Here is a 24,664-nt window from a genome sequence, read left to right on the forward strand (position 1 = left end):
TGCTTATATAATGACCAGAAGTTTATAAAATGTCATTTATGCATTTATTCATTCATTTATCCATTGTATAACAAATACTGCTAGGCCCAATGCTAGACACTACAAAGATGTATCTTAACCCATTTTAGAGCTGAGAACCTGAGGTCTTATCAGGTAACTTATTATTTTTTTAAATGTTTGTTTATTTTTGAGAGAGAGAGACAGAGCATGAGCAGGGGAGGAACAGAAAGAGAAGGAAACACCGCGAGATCATGACCTGAACCAGTCGGACACTTAACTGAGCCACCCAGACGCCCCTGAGCAAGTAACTTATTAAACTTAGCTAGCAGGTGAAGGAAAAATAGTATTTGTTGGCCTTTATCCTGTTGGTTGATATCGATTCATTGATTAGGGATTTACTTATATTTACCACAGTACTGAATACTGAAAATATCTCAAGTGTCTAGATTAATAGTTTGCTTCTAGTTTATAAATTTCTGTGAATTGCTGCAGTTTAGTATATGTGTATATAATATATGGTCTATAATTCATCATTTAAATATAGATGTGAGTTATGCTGACTTTTAAAAAGGTTGGTGTTTTTCTCTAGGTGTGGTTTGGAGAAGACCTGCCTCTAAGTCCGCGGAGTCCTCTGACCCCCAGACATGGGCCAGGTTTGGCTGATGTTTGTCAGTATGATGAGTGGATAGCTGTGAGGCATGAAGCCACCCTGTTACCCATGCAAGAAGATCTGTCAATATGGCTATCTGGTTTGTTAGGTAAGGCCTGAAAAGATACTCAAAATTGTATTTTTTATTTAGTAAATATTTATTGAGAATCTTACTCTTTGTTGAGGAGTGATTGTTCCAGAGCCTGGGGATAATTTAGTGAAGGAAATATATGATATTCTTGTTCTCAACAAGCTTACATTCTAGTTGGGGAAATATTCCAATTCACCCTGAACCTTAGGACTTGGATAGTAAGGAAGTTTGAGGCTTAACAGAAGGGGTCAGTAGTGATCTTTGAATAGTTAACATTTCAGTTGTTAATGTTAAAATCTTTTTTTAAAGTATATAGGTCTGATATTGGGGTCTATATTACTGACCTCCCCCACCTTAATCTTATATAAGGAATGAAATTCTGAGTAGAATATATACTGTAGTTAAAATGATTGCTATTTCTGAGGCATTGAGGAGTAGAGGCATGTAAACCCTAGGAGGAAGTGTCAGGTTAGAGAATATCTGGCATCATGTTTCTTTACTCAATTAGAATTGAGGAGTGCTCTGAACTTTCTCTCCAGAAAAAAAGCTCTCTCTCTCTCTTTTTAAATGTTTATTTGTTTTGAGAGAGAGAGATAAAGAGAACAAGCATGAGTGGGGAGGGGCAGAGAGAGAGAAACAGAGAAAGAGAATCCTAAGCAGGCTCTGTGTCGTCAGCTTAGAGCCTGACATAGGACTCCATCCCATGAACCATGAGATCATGACCTGAGCTGAAATCAAGAGTCTGATGCTTCACCAACTGAGCCACCCACATGCCCCCAAAAGCTCTCTTTTTAAATGCAAAATTTCATGTAGCACTCTAAAGTTTTTGTGAAAAGGAATATATAAAGCTTATCTATGGCCTTCTCAAGATAATTAAAAAAAACTGCACAGTTTTTATCAGCCTGATGATTTGGTAATTTTTTTTAAAGTTTATTATGTAATAATAATGGTTCTAAAGAAAGGTTTGAGAGGTGAAAAGATGGTATTCCCTGGGTGTTTGTTATGTTATTACCTATAATTTTAAAATCGTAACAATGTCTATCTTATATAAAGAGAATATTTTTCTTGTGTAAGCAGTAACGTGCAGTGAATCAAAACTTAACATTAACGGTTAATATTGAAAAATAAAACACTCTAGTTTTTTAAAAATGAAATAAATGGTCATTTTATTTTTCCTTCTATATCACAGATATTTTTGTTTCAGTTGTCTTTCATGTAGTTTGGCATTACCTATTTTAACTGTAATTTCTAAGAGTGAATATTTGGTCTGATCTAAATTTGTTTTGTGTTTCAGCTATAATCTAATTACATTTAATTAAATTTTAACCATATTGTTTGAATTTACTGTTTCTAGTAGATCTTAACTTTAAAATATGTTTTTAGGTATTGAAGTTAAGGCAGAACGATTATTGGAAGAACTTGATAATGGAGTACTACTATGCCAACTGATTGATGTTCTTCAAAACATGGTGAAAACATGCAACTCTGAAGATCCTGGGGTAAGAACATGTTTGACAGTAGTGACTTTATACCTGTGTACATATTAGTTTGTTTATGTACATTTCTTATCATGTCTGAAAGGTTGTGAACTTCCACCCAAGTATCTACAAGACGTTAGATAATTTACCTAATCTTTTTGAGCATCTGAAAAAAAATTCTCACTTGCAAAATGGAGGTATTGACATTTACCTTGTTAGATTTATTTGTGAAGGTTTGGTGAAATTAAATGAGGTAACGTATGGATGGTATTTAGCTTAGCATTTAGTGTAAGTTAATATCCAGTAATATCTAGTATTACACTAGCATTTAGTGTAAGTTAATATCCAGTAACTAGTTAGCTGTTCCTGAGAACAATATTCTCACTTGTGAGAGTTAAGTGAGAAAAAAGCTTGTGTTGGTCCCTGGCACACAGTTTGGGGCTATTATTATTATTATTATTACCATTACTATTACCATCATCATCATTATCATCATCATCATCATATTCTCCATATGTATCGTCTTGATGGTAAATTCTATAATTTGGTTGAATGAATAATAATTTTTTTAGACATTTTTCTTCCATTGACCCTAAATTCATGATTTGAAGTAGATGAGGTTTCTTCTTTTCATCAGACATTGGTCACTGATGAGATCTGAGGTCTGTGAATGTGGGCTCTGGACCCTCACACAGTGTTGGCAGAAATATAAATTGGTATCATCTTGCTGGGAGACAGTGGGTGATAGACAGCACACTGAAAATAAAGCACATCTTTTGATACATAACGTAATTCTCCCAGGAATTTATTCTAGGAAAATAACCACAAATTCACACAAATGAGTGTGCAAAAAAGTTAAGAGCAGCTTAAATGCTTATCAATAAATTGTTAAAAATTAATTATGGTACCTAAACAGAGTGGAATGTATTATCCATTCATTAGAAATGACTATTTTAATCTGTTATTTTTCACCCCAAAAGATGCCTACAGCCTACTGTTAAGTGTGTATGTGCACATACACAAATCATATTGCAGCCTAGCATGTTTATGTAGCATTCTGTCGGTGTAGATATGTATACTCTGTGCATAGCAATGCTTGTTAACATGTGAGTGAGAAGATTTCAGTTGACAATTACAAAAACTCACAAGACTGTTTTAATTCTGGAAAATACAGCAACAGGAAGGGTATATAAGGAACTGGTAATAGTGGTTATCTCTAGATAAAGAGAGGAACTGAGTGATAGAAGTGGGAGAAAGACTTATACCCTATTGTGCCTATTGCATTTTAAAAAATCTTATGCATAAATTGCTTTTTCAAGTAAAAATTTAAAACAGAACTAAAACCACTCCGCCTTAGCAAGATTATCTAACTATTCTTGGTCCAGATAGTCAAAGAATTAGGATTCTATAAAACTTAGACCATCAGTTTTCAAAGAACTTGAATTAAGAATGGGTTACTACTTCCTTATTTGACAGTTTCTCCAAGAAACTCAGAACCATATTTATGACTCCGCAAATAAGGAAATGAGCAAAACTGAGTTAACATAACATTAACCTTTAACATAGCAATAATTTTGTGTTTGTATTTACCTGCATATGGAGAGACATTTAGATGTGCTTTGGAATTATTAGACTGTCATTTTTTTATTTTAATTAAGACTGTTGTGTCATTTTAAGAAGAAAGAGGTTAGAGATGCTTAATCCTGCTGCTAGTTTTGACTAGATTGATTTTCTAGGAATCATCTTCTGAAATATATTTAAAGTAAAATAAAATAATTTTTGAAAATATCTTTTCTTCCTAATGTGTACTTTTAAGTGACATTGAATACATCAAACATTTACATAGTAATATCATAATGGATATCTAATAAAAATATTTTTGATCTGCATTTTTGAAATTATTCTTTCACCTTTTCCAGAATTTTCCAATGAGAAAAGTGCCCTGTAAGAAAGATGCTGTCTCAGGTTCATTCTTTGCTAGAGACAATACTGCAAACTTCCTTCACTGGTGTAGGCACATTGGGGTTGATGAGACTTACCTCTTTGAATCTGAAGGTTTAGGTAAGTGTTGTTGTTATCATTGTGTTTAATGTTTATTAGGGTAATTTTGTATCCCTCACATCTAATTTTTTTTCCCCAAATAAGGACTCAAATTCCATATCTCATTTTCTTAGAAAAATTTATACTTTAAATATATGTAAAACAATTGGAGAATCAGATTCTAAACCATATATATTAGGCTTTTCATTTATAGTTAAAGATCTCATATATTTAGAATGCTGTAGAAATATTTTACTTCCTAAATGAGTTGGTCAAGGGAAGGTTTTGGACTAATCCTTTACTAATGAATCTTTTCATTCAGAATTATTCTACAAAGTCTAAATTATTAGTAATTTCTTTTTAACTGAATAATTACAGAAATAACAGAAGGCCAAATAGTTTATGCTCATGGTGGTATTTAGATTTACCTTATACACAGTAGCTGACAAATTGATTATCTAAGTGGATTCATGTTTTTGACAATTCATTTTAAAAAGTCATGTTCTACTGAAGAATTACTGACATATTGTTTCATGTACTTTAAGTTAATAGAAGCATTTGTGTGGACTAAAGTGTTAGGTATCTTAGATACCTAAGTTTTAGATTACTATATGTATATATTTCCTCAAAGCATTTGTATATGTATATACATACACATATAGAATTGATAATGTTTTGATAGGAACAGTAGTGTACCACGGGTTGGCGGGGGTCATGGGAGTAGTAATGTGCCCTGGTAGAGACAAGTATTTTATCGCTGACATTGTTTAGAATTGCTGGTTCACGGTGATAATAAAAAACAAACCAATTTTTAGACGGTTTTATTATTGTTTTAAAATTCTCTGAACTTAAAAAAAAGGAGTAACTAGTTCCACTACCTTAAGCAAAGACTCAGGCTATTAGGTAACCATCTGTTCATAGTTTCATATCAAACATAAACTGAGAAAATAAACTAAAAAAAGAACAAAATAAATTCTCTTACTGTGCACACCCTTGTTGCCTGCACATAGGGTAGGCTGCTCCCACTGCTACCCATTTGATATGTCTCTGGATATTCCTATTCACTGTACAATTAAAAAAAAATGTAATGAGTTACTATTTTACCCCCATTTTCACCCTGCTTTAATCCAGGTGTGCTGATTGTTATTGACAATGAGGTTGATTTAATGTCCTATACAGCTTGTAGAGATCAAGGGGAAGAGGGCATGCTTTGAAGTCTCTACTTTCTAATTTTTGTTTCTGAAAGGATATAAAATTGTATGTTTCTCATTCTAAGTAGATGGCTTCTTCTCACTGTCCTGAAGGTCAGTATCAGACTAAATAAAGCACTGCCAGTAACATTAATTCATTTCTAGGCATTGAACTGATGACCTAATGTTTTTACTTTCTAAAAGTTTCAGAGATAAGACTCTTAGTCTTTTACATTTTGCTAGGGAAAACAATTAAAAAAGCAAACATGCTATTTTAAGGTACTTTTAAGTGTTTAGAGAAACAAGTTTAATAAAAATTGCAGGACAAATTCCTTTTGGTATGAATTTTAAATTAAAATAAAGCCTTGCTATTGCTTTCGAAGAGTATACTTTGTGCTTGGGTTATATAATAGATAATATTCATAAATCCAAGAACAATTGCCATTTCCATTGGGGAAGTCAGTATGCATATTATTCATCACATATACCATTATTCTATTAGGGTTCAGAAGTTTCCTAATATTTTTAACTCTAAGGACAAGAAAAGAAAGGTAGATGATCCACAACTACCGTATTGGTGCATTTAGCTGAGTTCTAATGGTCAGGGTTTTTGTTTCTCTGACTTTGTTTTTCATTAAGGATCTTTGAACCATTAGGTTAACATTTGGGTTCCTTTAAAAAAAAATCAAACCAAATTTTCTAATGTGCTAAAGTATACAGAACAAAACTTAGCATCTTAACCATTTTAAGCATAATAGGTTTTGTTGATAGCATTTAAAAAAATTGATATGTACTTCATGTAACATAAAGTTCTTCATTTCAAAATGTACACTTAACTGGTTTTTAGTACATTCACTGTGTGATGCAACACTCACCACTAATTAATTCCAGAACATTTCCATCATTCACAAAAGAAAACTCATAGCTATTAACAAGTAGTCCCAATTACTGCCTACCTTCATCTTCTGGCAACCACTAATCTACTTTCTTTCTCTATCGATTTGCATATTGTGGACATTTTGTATAAATAGAACCATACATATGTGGCTTTTTGTGTCTGGCTTTTTTTTTTCATTTAACATGTTTCATTTATGTTGTAGCATTCAACAGTACTTCATTCCTTTTTGTGGCTGAATGATATTCTATGTGTGGATATACTGCATTGTTTAAAATACATTATCATCTGATAGACATTTTGATTGTTTTTTCTTTTTGGTCATTATGAATAATGCTGCTATGTATATTTGTATGCAAGTTTTTGAGTGAATGTATGTTTTTAATTCTCTCAGGGATATACCAAAAGTGGAATTGTTGAATCACGTAGTAATTCTATGTTTATCTTTTTGAGGAACTACCAAACTTTTCACAGTGACTGCACCATTTTACATTCCCACTGGTGAAACACACCTTCATATCTTGTTATTTATTTGTTTTTTATGACTATCCTAGTGGAGATGTGAAGCGGCGGCTTATTATGGTTCTGATTCGCATTTCCTTGATGACCAATGATATTGGCCATCTTTTCATGGCTTATTGACCTTTATTTGTCTTCTTTGGAGAAATCCTTATTCAAATCTTTTGCTCATTTTTGGGGGGGTCTTTTATCTTTTTTGGTTGCCTTGTAAGAGTTCTTTATTTATTCTGAATAATATGCCCTTATCAAATACATGATTTGCAAATATTTTCACCCAGTCTTTGGGTTGCCTTTCACTGTCTTGATAGTGTCCTTTGATTTATGAAAGTTTTTATTTTGATTAAGTTCAGTTTATCTTTTCTTTGATTACTTGTGCTTTTGGTGTCATATTTAAAATACTATGGCCTAATCCAGGGCCACACAGATTTTCACCTCTTATTCCTTCTAAGAGTTTTATAGTTTTAGCCTTTATCTTTAGGTCTTTGATCCATTTTGAGTTATCTTTTGTATATGTTGTGAAGTAAGGGTCTAAATTCATTCTTTTGCATGTAGACATCCAGTTGTGCTAGCACCATTTGTTGAAAAAACTGTTCTTTTCCTTATTGTGTTGTCTTGCCACTGTTTTTGAAAATCAATTGAACATAAATGTCTGGATTTATTTCTGGACACTCAGTTCCATTCCACTGGTCTATATGTCTATCCTTATGCCAGTAACACATTGTCTTGCTTAACTGTAGCTTTGTAGTAAGTTTTGAAATTGGGAAATGTGAGTCTTCCAACTTTGTTTTTATTTTGGCTATTCTGTCTTACAATTCTATGTGAATTTTATCAGCTTACCCATTTCTTTAAAAAAGGCTATTGGAATTTTGATAGGGATTGCATTGAATCTGTAGGTCAGTTTTGAGAGTATTGTCATCTTAACAGTATTATGTCTTCCAATCCATGAACACAGGATGTCTTTCCATTTATTTGTATCTTCTTTCAACAATATTTTGTACTTTTCAGTAAACAAGTCATACAATTCTTTGATTAAGTTTATTCCTAAGTACTTTATTCTTCTTGAAGCATTGCAAACTGAATTATTTTTAAATTACATTTTCAGATTGTTTATTTCTAGTATATAAAGTGAAATGATTTTTGTATACTCATCTTGTATCCTGCAACTTTGCTGAACCTGCTTGTTTGCCTTTTTTTTTTTTTTTAATAAATTCCTTAGGGATTTTAGATGCAAAGGACAATGTCATCTGTGAATAGAGATAGTTTTTCTTCTTCCTTTCCCATATGGATGCCTTTTATTTGTTTTTCTTGCCTACATGCCCTGCCTAGAACCTCCAGTACAATTCCAAATAGAAGAGGAGAGTGTGGACATCCTCATCTTCTCCCTATTCTTAGGAGGAAGATTCTAAGTCTTTTACCATTAAGAATGATGTTAACTATGGATTTTTCAAAGATGTACATTTTCAGATTTATAAAGTTTCCTTCTATTCCTAGTTTGTTGAGTCTTTTCTCCTCCTCCTCCTTCTTCTAATTCTTCTCAAGTAAAGGGTATTGGGTTTTGTCAAATTCTTTTTCTGTGACTACTGAGATAATTGTGTGTTTCTTTTATTTTATTAATATGGTGCATTATATTGGTTGATTTTCGTATGTTCAACCAACTTTGCATTCTTGGGATAAATCCCACTTGCTCCAGGATTTAGTTTGTCAGGATTGCATTGAAGATTTTTGTATCTATATTCGTAAAAGATACTGGTCTTTAGTTTTCTTGTGATATATTTGACTTTGGTATCAGGGTAATATTGACCTCATAGAATGAGTTAGGAAATGCTCCTTCTTTTCTGTTTTTGAAAAAGTTTGAGAAGGTCATTAACACATAGTCCTAAGCTAAAGAGAGTTTAGAATAAAATTGAAGTGATATATCTCTTAATATCTCTTATTGAGAGATCTGAAATATAATAACTTAATGTTACTAAGATCTTAAGTGTTTAGACCTAAAATGCTACAAATTTGGGTACATGGTAAGTTTTCATCTTCTTCTTGTTAGCCAGTTTTTTAAAAATTTATGGAAGATGATAATATGTAGAGAAAATAAAAATGTCTTTTCTAAGTCTCCATACAAGTAAACCTAGTGTCTTCATTATTCTTTTCTTTTACCTCTTCCATGCCAGAAATACATTTCCCTATTTAATTTTGCCCTTTAAAATATGTGGTCTTATTTTCTCACAGTTTTGCACAAAGACCCAAGACAGGTGTATCTTTGTCTTCTAGAAATTGGTCGAATTGTGTCAAGGTATGCATTCACATTATTTCAGAACTTCAATGTTACAAACTTTTTAAAAACTACTTTATTTTAGATAGAACACTATTTTCTATAAATAAAAGAAAATACTTTTTTAAAAAAATGTTTATTTATTTATCTTGAAAGAGAGAGAAAGAGTGGGGAAAGAGCAGAGAGCGAAGGAAAGAGAGAATCCCAAGAAGGCTCCATGCTGTCAGCACATAGCCCAATGTGGGGCTCGAACTCCTGAGCTGTGAGATCATGACCCGAGCCCAAATGAAGAGTTGGATGCTTAACTGACTGAACCACCAGGCATCCCTAAAAGAAAAGAATTTTTGATTGAAATAACTTAATCTCTTATTTATTCTTCTTCTTCCTTTTTTTTTTATATTAACTTTGTTCTATTTGTGTGAGCTGTGTCATGTGTCAACATCTGCTCACCCATATACTTTACCTTCATTTAATATTAAACTGTAAAAGTAGTTACTTAAAGTTTTTAGACTAAGAATAGGGTAAGAGCATGTAAAACTCTTAGCACTTCAAGGCAAGGCAAATCCTCTGGACACAAAGAGGGTCTGATAAGAAGGTGGAGGCTTGGTGTCCTCCATACCTGGCTCAGCCCCGTCTTTACTCTCTAGCTGACTTTAACCGACTGAGCCACCCAGTCACCCTAACTCTCGAGCTGACTTTAAAGGGATCCCAGTTGAAATTTGGGAGCATCCAGTAGTACAAATATATAGTATGATGTGATTATATCTTAAATTTTTGGCAGTCCATGTGACGTTAAAAAGCATTTCCAGATATTCCAGTGAAACAACTGGTAGAAGAGAATCATAAGGACTTCACTTTAAAAATAAAACATGACCTATCATGATATGCAGGGAAGTGTTTGGGTCAGACTTTTCTTGAATAATGAGATCTCCTAATTGGTTTCCAGATACGGGATTGAGCCGCCAGTATTAGTAAAACTTGAGAAAGAAATTGAACTGGAAGAGACCTTACTTAATACTTCTGGGCCTGAAGATTCCATTAGCATTCTGAAATCATGCTGTCAGCATGAAGAACTGCATGAAGCTGTAAGTAATCACTCTATTTTCTCTCTTAACTATGATATGTCAAAGTCTCATAGTTTGCCACAGGTGATGTTCCATTTAAAAGAAAATGTTTCTTATTCAGAACATACACCAGTACTAATTTCCATTCCCTGGTGAGTTTAGGGCACTATCTGTTAAAGGTAATTTGTTGTTTCTTGTTTAAGATAAGGGATGGATGTGTAGTTGAGAAGTGGAGAGGCAAATAGGCTGGAATCCACCATGAAGGGTACTGTAGGCCAAAGAATGTATTAATTCTTGTTTAAAACATGTTACTATTATAATATGATTTGCAAATTATGAGGATTACTCTCATGGTCGTGTAGAGATTATATTGGTTTTATTGTAATAATCCAGATGTAAGATGATGAGAACCTAAACTCAAGCAGCAGTAGTGAAGGTGAAGCAGAATGAACAATTATAGGACATATTTAGAGGTAGAATTGAAGGAATCCTAATTCTGATGAGGGAGAAAATCTAGGGTGATTTCCAAGGTTTCTATGTAAATGGTATACTGATACTTGAAGAATATAGGAGGAAAAGCTGTGGGAGCAAATTGATGGGGTTTTTGTGAATGTTGCCCTGACAGAATATATGCAGACTTTTAGATAAGGGGTCTCAACTGGAAAGCCTTTTAACTTGACCTGTTCGTCATCATGTAGAAGTTAGAGTTGCAGTTGCTCAGGCTGGGTCTTCTGCAATGACTGTAGTCTAGTAAATGATGGAGGTGAACTGAGTAGCAAACATTTCTTTCTGCTTCCACTGTTGCTTAGAATTATGGTCTTTTTCAGACTGTAGTATTTATGAAAGTGCTTAATGTACACAATTATTTAAGAAATAACGAATAAGGGGCGCCTGGGTGGCTCAGTCGGTTAAGCACCTGACTTAACCGCTCAGGTCATGATCTCACAGTTTGTGAGTTTGAGCCCCATATCTTTTTTTTAAAAAAAAATTTTTTTTTTCAACGTTTATTTATTTTTGGGACAGAGAGAGACAGAGCATGAACGGGGAGGGGCAGAGAGAGAGGGAGACACAGAATGGGAAACAGGCTCCAGGCTCTGAGCCATCAGCCCAGAGCCTGACGCAGGGCTCGAACTCACGGACCGCGAGATCGTGACCTGGCTGAAGTTGGACGCTTAACCGACTGCGCCACCCAGGCGCCCCTGGAGCCCCATATCTGGGTCTGTGCTGGCAGCTCAGAGCCTGGAGCCTGCTTTGGATTCTGTGTCTCCGCCTCTCTCTGCCCCACCCCCGTTCACACTCTGTCTCTCTCAAAAATACATAAACATTAAAAAATTTTTTTAAAAAAGAAATAATGAATAAGTCATTACTAATAAACATTTAGAAAGTGTTGCTTTGATTGTTTTGTTTAATGTAATAAAAGTCTGTAGTAAGACATTTGGATATCCTTGCAAGACAGATTAAGAAAATGTCAACCTGAATACTCTTTACCAGGCCAAAATATATTTACCTACATGATATTATTGATTTATCTGATGACTGCCAATGTCAGTATGTTACACAGTGATAATGTAGTAGGTAAAAAGTAAAACATTTTCCATTTCATATAATTTAAAATAATGATAAAGAAGAAAACATTGGTAAAGTTTTAAAAAAATGTTTATTTATTTTGAGAGAGAGAATGAGAAAGAGAGACAGACAGAATCCCAAGCAGGCTCTGGTGCTGTTAGCACTGAGCCAAATGCAGGGCTTGATCTCACAAATTGTGAGATTATGACCTGAGCCGAAACCAAGAATTGGATGCTTAACCAACTGAGCCACCCAGGTGCCCCAAAATATTTTTTTACTAAATAGGAAGTACATTGTGTTAATTTCCCTATTATATAAAGATCATGCACAGTTTGATAAGAAAAACATTTCCAGAAGGTAAATGGGCAAAGATTGTTGTTCACACAAGAGAAAAATACAGTGTTGAAACTTGCTGATAATCAAGGAATTAAGACACACAATTTGCCTCATTAGTAAAATTTTTTAAAATTATGAAATCTGGTGCTGGTAAATTCTGGTAAAACTATACTTAGGGATTGCTACTTGTGATGGAAAATGATGTAAACTTTTGAAAAACAAGTTGACAAATGGATATCAAGAACCACAAAAGTGTTTCTCTTTCCTTTTTGTTGTAATTGAAGGGGAATAAAAAAGTAGAATGCATGAAAGTATTTATTGTGTTTATTTATAATGGTGAGAAATTGGAAGCAATGTAAATATTCTCAAATAGGTCAATGGGTAGGTGAATTAGAATCATTATCTTAACAGAATAATCATTGTATGTGATCCTTTGGAAGACTATATAGCAATAAGAAAAATATTTGTGAAAAGTACATAATCGATAGTAGAATAGTACCTTTTTAAATTATTTTAATTTCATTAGCTGTTTCCTTTAGTGGTTTATTTTTTTTTTATTTTACTTAAAAAATTTTTTTTTAACGTTTGTTTATTATTGAGAGACAGAGAGAGACAGAGCACGAGCGAGGGAGAGGCAGAGAAGGGGGAGACATAGAATCTGAAGCAGTCTCCAGGTTCTGAGCTCTTAGCACAGAGCCCAACGCGGGGCTCGAACTCATAAACCGTGAGAGCATGACCTGAGCCGAAGTTGGACATTAACCGATGGAGCCACCCAGGCGCCCCGTCCTTTAGTGTTTTAATGTTAATTATGCAATAGATGAAATCAGAAGAGAACACTTCTTACCCATAGCTCATTTCTTTTAAGCTTACCCCTTTATTTAGATTGTGGATCAACGCTAATCTTTACTGCTGAATGTAAGTGGTATTTGGATATTTTCAAGAAAGTAGTGACTTTTCATGTTCACATTCTTGTGAAAACTAAAAAGGAACACATTTCTCCAAATATATATGTGCTACGTGAATACATTCAGTGTCCACCTATACATATGGGGTCTATAGAAATCTTGGGGTCAGGTTTAAAATAAGGAACAATTATCATCTGATTCATTATTTAGAGTGCTGCATTCAACTATAATTCTGTATGCCTATGAAACATTTATGGATAGAAAGTAGTGACTAAAAAAATACCTCCTTTTAGATTACTTTGGTTAACTAATGTGTAAATGGTTCTAATAATGGTAAATTCTTTACCCATACTTACTTTGTTTTTAGCCATCTTATGCATGTACTATGTGTGTGCACATGTGCACATATACCAGGCTATGAACAAGATAAACTTAATTGAATGGCTTATGAAAATAAGTTCTATTTATGATCATATTATTTTGTTAAATGAATTATGTAGGGAGATAAATTCTGGACCCTTCTGATAAGGCCCTGGTGAATCCACCTGTGGCTATTCACGTTGGGTGGATAATGAAGACAATCATACATTTCTATTAGTGCTCAGCTAAATTGGGCATATCGGAAGAGATTTTGGTTTAACGTCATGCCTAAATTCAATTAAATGAGTTTGTTTAGATATGCTGTGTGTGACAAGTAATTGAGAAAAATATTCATGGCCTTGCTTTTTCAAAAATGTAATTTTAGGAAAACAAAGTATTTTCCATGGTGGCTGATATGCAACTTTTTTTCAATCAAACATATCTTAACAAATATTTTAATTTTTAATCAATTTATTACAATGTCCACGTTTTAAATATAAAATTCCTGAATTTCTTTTTATATTCCAGTTTTTGTAATTTTTTAGATGTTTACTGCAGGTAAAAATCTGTAAGCTCCTTGAGGGATAGAGGTAGGGATTTCTTTCCAACTCTCATCTCCTTAGCAGACTATTGAAACAAAGTGAGCACTTTGAGAAAAAATGCCTCTTGAATTGAATTCTTTAGAATTTCACCCTGTTTGGGTGAATAGATATAAATATGCCTCTGCTTATTTCAAACAGTAACTTTGGAAGAATCTAGATATTTCCCTTCACTGTTAGCATGGTGTTAAGGAACAAGGGAGAATTCCTACTCAAGCTTTATCTGAGTGGCCTGTCTTTGATTTGACAAAGATATATTAATCAAGGGCATAAAACAATTCAAGCTTAAAAATGAATTCATGTATTTCCTAATGTGTTGTAATGTGTTTTGAATTGACTTCACTGTTGTACACATTTTTAGAACTTCTCCAGTGGTCAGTGAAAGCACTAGGATCCTGATTGCACTTGGGCAGAGAGAGAGTGAGGGGGAGGGAAAGAGGTAGGGTGGGAGGGGGAGAGAGAGAGACTCAGGACTTCATCATTGGGGCAGCTGGGGGTGGCTCAGTCAGTAGAATATGTGACTCTTGATTTCAGGGTCCTAAGTTCGAGCCCCACGTTGGGTGTGGAGTCTACTTTAAAAAAAAAAAGACTGTCACTGCCAGCTTTTATTAGATTAGTTAATGTCTAATCTCAACAGTTGTCAGGGCGCCTGGCTGGCTCAGTTGGTAGACCATGTGACTCTTGATCTTGGTATCATGAGTTCAAGCCTCAGGTTGGGTATAGAGGCTACTTAAAAAAAAACAAAAAAACAAAAAACATATCCCAATATATGTCAACAGGTAAAGGTGAGATAAATGGCTCAACTGTCTTTAAATTCTTATCTTTGAGTTTGATTTTCTTATCAAATAACCTTGCATTTTAATCTCAAATAAAATATTTTTTGTCACAAGCACTAAATTTTGTTTATTTTTAATCTTAGGTTAAACATATTGCTGAAGACCCTCCTTGTAGTTGTTCCCACCGATTTTCTATTGAGTACCTATCTGAAGGACGGTACCGACTTGGGGATAAGATACTCTTTATAAGAGTAAGTCCACCATTTACACTCTATTTGCATACAGATCTTGTTTTGAAATTGGATTTATTGCTTTACCAAATTCCTTTTGCTTCTCTTTTAATTTTTAAAAAATTGGAATAGAGGGTGTTATTAATGGAAGAATTTTACTCTACAGGAAAAATACGGAATCCTTGCTTTCATGAGCGTATAATGAGTTTGGGTAGATACCTTGAACACAACAAACTCCTAACTACAAGATAGCTAAGACTACTCAGACATTGAATATAATTTTGGGGGGAAAATATTTGTATACTTTAGGTAATTTATTCCATTTTTGATATTTTCTAAAAAGGCATAATTTTCCATCATGAGAAGAAAAAAGCAAAACAATACATCTAGTAAGTTTCAATATCAGTCATAAGAAAAGGAAGTAGAAACACTGAAGCTTATAATACTGTATAGATGGGGTCTTAAGTGTAAAACCTTTTTGCATTGACACCGCATCAGTGCATATACCACCATCCTGATATGCATCTTCATTCCCTTCCTTCGCCCCATCTGCAACCCACAGGTGATTGGCCATCCCCTTTATTGGTAAAGAGAAGTTTCACCTGTTGAGCATTCTGTCTACTTCTGATACTAGACCTCTTTTATTCCCAATTTAGGAGTATAATATAAAAGTTTTTAAAAGATAATTTCACCATCCATATTTTCTGTTATTTCATATGTTATCATTACCCACAACCCACCCAACTCACATAGAAACACATCCAAGCATTTTCTACTTTTTAATTAGCTTTATTTTTTTTTTTTTAAGGCAGTCTGATACAGTGATGGTGCACAGAGCATGGTATTTAAGTTAAAATTTGCAGGGCAATCTCAAATAATTGAGAATATTTGCCTGCTGAATGGATAGGGGCCTGAAAATCAGCTGGGGCTGTGCTGGCAGACCCAGGATGCATCTTGTCTGCACAAAAACACCATTTGGGTTGGGCAGCCTGGTATGTTTGAGACCAGGCCAGGCTGTGTGATTTGAGACTATTTTCTCAATCTCTCAGAGCCAAAATTTTCTTGTATACAAAGAAGAAATGATAAATATATTTATAAATGATATAATATATAATATATATTATGTAATATAATATAATACAATATAAATATATTTATAAATGATAAATTATATCAAAGTTTTTGAAATATTAAATTGCTAAAATGTACATGAAAGTAATTTATTTAAATTGTAAACTACATGGGGCACCTGGGTGGCTCATTTGGTTAGGCATCCAACTTTGGCTCAGGTCATGATCTCACGGTTTGTGAGTTTGATCCCTGTGTCGGGCTCTGTGCTGACAGCTCAGAGCCTGGAGCCTGCTTTGGATTCTGTGTCTCCCTCTCTCTGTCCCTCCCTTGCTCATTCTCTCTCTCTCTCTCTCTCTCTCTCCCTCTCCCTCTCCCTCTCCCTCTCCCTCCCTCCTCCCCTTCTCTCTCTCTCTCTCTCTCAAAAATAAATAAACATTAAAAAAATTGAAGTACAAGTTTTAGTCATTTTTATCTTTCTCCCATAATTATTTTTTCTTTCTTATGATGCTTACTTTCTGTAAGTCCTCACTTCTCTTCCAATCCCTCCATCTTTCTTCTCTCTTTTCTTCCTTCAATATTTCATTCTTTATTGAATAATATTGCCCTTGCACTTGTGTATATTTGTAATTTGGATTTTTGGATGCAAGTTATGTGCAAATATTTTTCTTACAAATTAGAAGACGTATATTGTTGCATGATTCAGTATGAATTAAATTGATTATTTTAATATTGTAAGGAATAGACTGTCAATTTATAGTGAAGCTGTTGGCAAGTACTCTGAATTTCATAGATCACAGATGTCACAAATTGTGACTGCTAATGAATTGTAACTGAACGTTTCAGTTTTACAGCTTTACTTTTTACTTTCTTTTGGGGGAAAGATGCTTCATGGAAAACACGTCATGGTCCGTGTTGGTGGAGGCTGGGATACTCTTCAAGGATTTTTGCTTAAATATGATCCCTGTCGCATATTGCAGTTTGCTACACTAGAACAAAAAATTCTAGCATTTCAAAAAGGAGTTGCTAATGAAAGTATACCTGATTCATCTGCCAGAACACCTCAGCTTCCTGAAATGAATCCTTTGTCAGCAGTTAGCATGTTTCAGAAACAAAAATCAAAACCTGGCACACCAGTTGGTATTCCAAGGAGCAAAGAAAAGCAGACATGTCCACCGGCTGAGCTGCTGCCAGCATCTTCCCCAAAAGGAGGGAATCTGGGCTCCGTGTCAGTCCGTCCTAAATTGCCAAATACTCCAGCAGTGTCTTCTCATCTTAAGCTCAAATCTTCAAAAGGCATAGTAAAGAAACCACCAGTGCCTTCAAACAATGCATCGTCTTCACTTCCTTCTTTAAATCCAGTAGGTAAAAGTACTTCCTCACCAGCTTCATCCAGAACTGCACCTAAATACATCTCATCACCCAGTACTCCTAAGGTCAAGCTTACTATGGCCCAGAAGCCCAGAGATGTGCCTGAGTCTGCACTTTTGCCAAATAAATCTTCTGGAAAAACTGAACCAAAGCATTTGAAACACACTCATGTATCTTCCAGGGATAATGCAATATCTCACTCAGCTGCACATTCAGATTCATCATCAAAGGGTCCAAAGCTCCCTAAAGCAAATATCCATGTAAGGCCTAAACCTTCCCCTTCATTCCATTCCCCTACAAAAGTTACAAAATCTAGTTCCAAAACTACAACCGCAGGTCTAGGAACGGGGTGTCAGCCAAATGATGGAGCCCCACAAGCAAGAGCAATGCCAACACAGAAACTTAAGTCAGCCTTGAATTTAAAGCAGCCACTCTCGGTATCCTCAGTTGTGCCTGCAAAAGCTGCACAGGAATCGAAAGATAAGAATATGGTTTCAGTTACCAAAAAGCAGCCTCAAAATAAAGGTACATCCCAGAAGATAGGACCCAGCTCCTCGAAGTCCCCTGGCCGTACCCCGCTGTCCATCGTGAGTCTTCCCCAGTCCTCAGTCAAGACACAGACTGTACCAAAGTCAGCACAGACTGCCACTAAGAGCCAGTATTTAGCTAAAGGGCTTCCAAAAAGTGCCAAAGCCCCAGCCTCAACCAGGAAACCACCCTCATCTGGCAAGGAAGCAGTTGGCGGCGATAAAAAACATACTGCAAAGAAAAAGGAAGATGATGACCATTATTTTGTTATGACTGGAAGTAAGAAACCTAGAAAGTAAACACAAATGTGTCATTTTAAGAAAACAGGAAAGTCAAAGAGTAATGTATTAGCATCACATCTTAAAAATTTCTCCTGTTTGTCCAAATAGGTTCAGACATTAGGCACAGTAAGATGGGGGTTGGAGGTTGGGGATGGAGGTGGAAGGTGCATCAGAATTCACATTTCTGAATTCACCAGAAGGTACCCTTTTGAGGCGGACAGTTGTAAAATTGCTGTAAGGTTCTTATTAATAGTAGACATTTATATGATTTTCAATTCATAGCATCTTTGTTAATGTCTGCCCTTTAAGGGAAATGTAGAGTTAAATAACACTACTAGAGTTATAATTATAGTTGCTATGTTTTTTAATGTGTATTAAATATGGAGGTTACATACTGGCTAATGGCAACAGTGGTGCTCTAAATATTAATTATTGCATCTTAAAATTAGCAACGGTTTGGCATTTTTCTTACAAAAGGCACCTAATTTAATTGTTTGATCAGGATTGCCTGATTGAACAATACTAAGTACCAGTGGCTGCTGCTGTTGATTAGCTGGACATTATTCTAGGGTTGGTAGAATCCTATTACTTAAAATTTTTCAAGCTTTCCAAATCAGGTTTTTGATTTTTGACTGGCTTATTTTAATATTGGTAATATTTTATTATATTTTTGGTAAAAAATTTGTAATATTTTTGGTAAAAAAACACAAAATATTGAAATATAAACTGAAATTTGGTAAAAAAACAAGACATTATAAAATGTACACCTCTTTTAGATGGGTGTTGTGCAATGTGAAAGGGGAAACTGATTTAGTAACTTTTAGCATATTAAAAATATTTTTATTATAGTTTCCTATGAGTGCAGATACAAATTTTTATTTTAACATAATGTTTTAACATCAGAATTATGTTTTAACAGCCTTAAAATTAAGGTGTTATTAAAGAATCTTGTGGTGCTATATAAAAATTCTCTCATGTGATTGTTATTTTTCTTTAGATAGCACAATGCCAATTTTAAGTAGATCCTTTCAATTACATTATTATTATTTTTTTAATAATGTCATGCTGCTTTCAGTTTTTCAATGGCAAGTGGACAGTACATATGCGGCATTTTGGGCTCTGTAAGCAGATTCTCTAAGGAACATATCCACATCATGTAATGACCGCATAGGTTCCATTGATCTAAGATAAATGTAAATAATTTTGAAAATAATTTTTCAAGGGATTGTGACTATTTAAAAAAGTATTAATGTACTTTCAGAAGTTTGGGGGGTGTGCTTATGAACTTTATAGTGTTATCAGTTATCATAGGTTATTGTTTTCAAAATTGTGGTTTGTATTTCCCTATTTTAAGCTAGAATGTGTTGTCTAAAGAAAAATAATGGTTTATACAAAGGTGCAATTATAAGATAAGCATCTTAAGTTGACTACTAACATTCTACAGGTTATAAAGCAAGAAAACTTTGTATAAAATGAAGTGACCTTTTGTCTGAGGAATATAGTTAAAATCAGAGATATATGCCGGCTCGTTTTTGGAATAATTGATGTTTCTCTTCTTACAAGAGACAGTCACCAAATATTTGGTTTCGTTCTGTTGCTCTGGGCCTTGAGAGGGAATATTTACATCTTTGGAAAGTGAAATCAAGTTCAAGAAGTGCTGGAAGCTTTACATTTTTAGTGATCAGAAATATTTAATGTATCTGTCAACGAGGAAGAGTTTTACCTTCAAGAAGGAGTTTATTTCCTCATAAGATCAAAGAATTCTTCTCTATCAGTAACTTCTAGAACTTAAAATATGATATTACAACCAACCTATGAATCCAAGTAAATTTTACAGTATGTAAACAGTAACTTTTGTGTTGAGAGTAATCAGGAATAAAAGCATCCCACAGGCATCTGGCACAAATTCCAAGAATTTTGTTGTTGTTGTTAAATTGGAAGTTAATTTACAAATGGCCCTGTTCGTCATCAGTAGGGAATTTTTCCAGTTATGTTCATGTTGAATGAATTTTTATTTATATATAGCTTACCCTTCCAACATAAAGATTTTTTAAAAAAAGCAACAGCTGAAAGATACTTTCTTCAAATATATTTTTTAAAATTTTTTTTTTTCAACGTTTATTTTTATTTTTGGGACAGAGAGAGACAGAGCACGAATGGGGGAGGGTCAGAGAGAGGGAGACACAGAATCGGAAACAGGCTCCAGGCTCTGAGCCATCAGCCCAGAGCCCGACGCGGGGCTCGAACTCACGGACCGCGAGATCGTGACCTGGCTGAAGTCGGACGCTTAACCGACTGCGCCACCCAGGCGCCCCTTCAAATATATTTTGAAATGCTTTTAAAGAACTGGTGTTTCTAATCATTTTCACAGTTTTTAAAATACAATACCGAAGGTGGAAAGTTTTCATTTCTTCTTACTCATAATACAAGGTTTTAAAAGATTTTTCATATTTCATATTTAATAAAATGAGTATTAAGCTTAAATTGTTAAAGCACCTGGCAGAAGAAATAGCATGTATTTTCAAAAAAGGATGGAATGAGTTTTTATTTTTCTTTGCTATAATTTGTTAACATGACTGATACATCAAACTGATCTTCAAAGGAAAATGAAATGCTGATCATTTTTAGATTGTTTGGGCTTACAGCAGTTGTTTAAGATTTATGTCTTCAAAATACCTTGATAAATTAAGTGACTTCTAACTTTCCTTTCCATATTGAGTTTACAATTCTTAATGGATAAGGGAAATTTTTTGAGAAAAAATTGCTCTTCCTTCTGTAATCTATTTATCTCTACTTGATTTTAAAATCTATTAGTCTTAAAGCCCTCAATGATAAGTGGTTATTATACATTTGTACATCCAGGTTCACATATGACTCCATTTGAATCCAAATTTGTGCACATTTTCTTGTGCAGCAGTGTTTGTATCAGATTTTAACTTATATTTTCTCAAGTATTAAAATTTAAACGTAAACGAGTTCTCCATTTGCTTTTTTGTGTGTTGTGAATACATTCTGATCACTTGGTTCATGTGAGAAATCACACATATTAAGCACTCATAATTTGAGAATAGTTTTGATTTTATTGCTACTTAAACTGTCCTTTTTACACATATGAAATTCATTTCAGTACTCCCATGAGATTATAAGATTCTGCTGTTAAATAGCAGTATTTTTGTTCCCTAAGTTGCTGTATCTCCTAGAAGTTTGACTCAGTAAAGGCTAAACTCATATTTAATGATAACTGAGATAATAGAAATAATTTATTGTTTATTAAAGCACAGTTCTGTAGATTACACAAGTATTGTGTTAATGGAAGGCTACTGATAGGAGGAATTTCCAGTTCTTGGAATTCTGTTTTAATTACACACTCAGACACAGTGAGAATAGCCTTGAAATACTCATGTTTTTGTATATTCATGATCAGAGCAATTATAAAAAGTAGTTCAATATGTGTTCAATATGTATTTCTTGTGATGTTCCTAAAAAGAAAACAAAAAAATTCCACTTAGGCAAAATTCTTATATTTCCCTAACTATTTGTAAGGAAAACCTGTGTGTACAATTTTAAACTTAAAGTCATGAGATTATGAAATTTGGGGGAATATTAGGAAAACATTAAAAAACAATTACCAGTAAATCTGAGATTGTAAACTGATATTTTATAGTTGTTTTCCTATAAATACACTGTTTTATTCTGGCAAAAAACCACAATACTTGATCTTGAAGAAATAATACATGCATGGATTTAGCAATAAGGTTGTTAACTATAGCACATGCTAATATTGGTATAGCCATAAAATAGAATACCATATAGTCATTAAAAATGAGGTTGACATTGCTTTGTCTTAGAAGAAGTATATATGGTAATGAAGTGGCTTGTTTTTTGCAAGACTGCTGTGATAAAACAATATATAGTTTTTCTTAATTTGCAGCATTCAGCCAGGGACAGCTCAGTTCTTACTGCATGGTGTGATACCTGAGTTAATATCATTTACCTCTTGTGGATAGTCTCTTCGTGTTTCATATAATAAATTTTGTTTAATATGACCAACTTTCTTAAATGACTGTTGGTAAATTATCATACTGGAATGAGTGAATATAATAAATAGAATGGATTAATGTTGGATATGTCTGTGGAGGACCTCTAGTGGTCAAATGTGATAGTATTGCTACACTTGTATCCACTCAAACACCTATTGAGTTGTGGAGCTAGAACGAAGGAATAAGGCAGTTATCACATTCAAGAGTCTTGGATTTACAAAGCACTTTGCAAGTCACAAAACAGTTAATTACATTAATAGCCAATCTTTTGAATAATCCTATGAGATTAGTATTATTATCTGCATGAGAATATTAGCACCATAAACACAGGAATTGCACGTTTTGTTTACCACTATATTCCCAAAGCCTAAACCAGCACCTGGCATATAATAGGCATTTAGTACATATTTGTTAATAAATTAATTAATGAATCCTCTTTTTGTAGTGGAGGATGCTAAGCCTCAAGAAAATTGACAGTAAATATAAAAATACCTACTAGGATTGATTAACTGAATATTATTTGAAGGATAAATTTATTTTTGCCTATTTACACTTTTCCCCAAATTTGATTTGTTCTTTATGTTAATGTGATAAAGAAAGTAGGACTTAAATGGCATCTTTTTAAAGATCCACATCCTGCTTTTTTATTTCTTCTGAGAAAAGTCTTGGTTTAATGCTTTTTGAATTACTCTTCAAGTATTCTAAGCTTGAATAGGTTTAAAGATTAGTATGTTTTTAGTTTAATATTTATAAAGTTCTTAACTATGTTCAAAGCACTGGATGTAGGACAATGTGATGAAGTTGAGGTGCTCTGTAATGTTGCTGAATGAATGAATAAAAGAAAAATAAGTTAAATCTAGCACAAAATACTAAAATTAGCAATTAAAATCAGTTTCCTGACAGTGCAATGCAAGTAGATATTAGTAGAAGATACTACATTGTAGATGGCTTTAGCAACTTCATTAAGAAAACAAAAGAAAACCCAACAACATTTAAGAATAAGTGATTGTCCTCTGAATGAGCAGGGTTCATATGCTTCTTCCAAAAGGAATAAATAGATCTCTCTTACACAGCCCTGAAAATGTGATACAAAGTTGTGTATGTAGATCTCTTCAGTGATTCATTGCACTGTACTGGGTGCTCTGGAATGCAATAAATAGCTGTGAAAGAACAGGCCAACCTGTGGTGTTTATTGAAAAGAGGAGTGGAATGTGACATTTTAAATTTTAATCCCAAGCACTGAGGTAAGATGAAGGCAAGTGCCTTATTTATTTATTTTTATTTTTATTTCAGTGTAATTAACATACAATTTGTCTTCATTTCAAATGTACAATACAGTGATTCACCAATTCTACACATTACTTAGTGTTCAGCATGATGAATGTGCTCTTAATCCCCTTCACATATTACACCCATCCCCCTACTCACCTCCCCTCTAGTAACCATCAGTTTGTTCTCCATAGTTAAGAGTCTGCTTCTTGGTTTGTCTCTCTCTTTCTCCTTTGCTTGTTTCTCTTGTTCCTTAAATTCCACATATGAGGGAAATAATATGGTATTTGTCTTTCTCTGACTGGCTTATTTCACTTAGCATAATACCCTCTAGGTCCATCCATGTTATTGCAAATGGCAAGATTTCATTCTTTTTTATGGCTGAATAATACTCCACTGTATATATACACCACATCTTATTTATCCATTCATCTATCGATAGACACTTGGGCTACTTCATAATTTGGATATTGTAAATAATGCTGCAGTAAACATAGGAGTGCACGTGTCCCTTTGAATGCATGTTTTCTTTCATATTCTTTGGGCAAATACCCACTAGTGTGATTACTGGATCATAGGGTAGTTCTATTTTTAACTTTTTGAGGAACCTCCATACTGTTTTCCACAGTGGCTTCACCAGTTTGCATTCCCACCAACAGGGCACCATTGTTCCTATTTCTCCACATCCTTGGAAGGTAAGTGCCCTTAAACAGCAATTTGCAGTAGTTTCCGTTTGCTTCAAGCATCAACAAGAACATTTTTGAAGTTCATGAAGTCTCAGGTCTCCTTTGAAGTTAAAAAAAAAAAAGTCCACACTGTTGAAAATTACAGTCTTTGAAATCAGAGAAGCTCAGACGGCAAGTTAAGAAGGGAGCATAGTTCCGTGTCTCCAGAGGATAGTTCAGCAGGAGATTGGAGCCACTATTCTTTTGACTACCCATTCCTTCCCTCACCCCCATCCTTCATATGGCTCACAGTTAACCTTCATGTCACAGTGTAAACATCACTCACCCAGAAACTCAGACCCTCCAAGCCTGGGTTGGATTCCTCCAGTGTACTTTCTTCCCAGCTTCTATCTTTCCTGTCAATACATTGCACCAAACACGAATTTCCCATTTATCTAAATCCCTGACCAAACCTAGG

At 34.2% G+C, this 24,664-nt stretch overlaps 1 protein-coding gene across 1 annotated transcript; it reads left to right on the forward strand.

The window, feature by feature from the left end:
* Positions 1-644: 644 nt before the first annotated feature.
* On the forward strand, positions 645-18,858 carry GAS2L3 (growth arrest specific 2 like 3). The gene is made up of 7 exons (XM_047066436.1): positions 645-758; positions 2,124-2,239; positions 4,138-4,279; positions 9,086-9,149; positions 10,075-10,213; positions 14,878-14,985; positions 16,917-18,858. Exons 1-7 carry the CDS (start codon positions 719-721, stop codon positions 18,228-18,230), a joined length of 1,923 nt encoding a protein of 640 aa, XP_046922392.1. The 5' UTR covers positions 645-718; the 3' UTR covers positions 18,231-18,858.
* The last annotated feature ends 5,806 nt before the right edge of the window (positions 18,859-24,664 follow it).

The sequence above is a fragment of the Lynx rufus genome, unplaced genomic scaffold (genome assembly GCF_022079265.1).
Source record: "Lynx rufus isolate CCGP_SWC_20201006 ecotype Redwood Valley unplaced genomic scaffold, mLynRuf1.p SCAF_7, whole genome shotgun sequence".
Lineage (NCBI taxonomy): Eukaryota > Metazoa > Chordata > Mammalia > Carnivora > Felidae > Lynx > Lynx rufus.

What these genes read in the sequence shown, in the direction of transcription:
- GAS2L3 (XM_047066436.1), top strand. Translation starts at nt 719, where the DNA reads ATGCAAGAAGATCTGTCAATATGGCTATCTGGTTTGTTAG. An exon ending in ATGGCTATCTGGTTTGTTAG is followed by an intron (nt 759 to 2,123) that starts GTAAGGCCTGAA and finishes ATATGTTTTTAG; the next exon opens with GTATTGAAGTTAAGGCAGAA. An exon ending in ATGAAGAACTGCATGAAGCT is followed by an intron (nt 10,214 to 14,877) that starts GTAAGTAATCAC and finishes TTTTAATCTTAG; the next exon opens with GTTAAACATATTGCTGAAGA.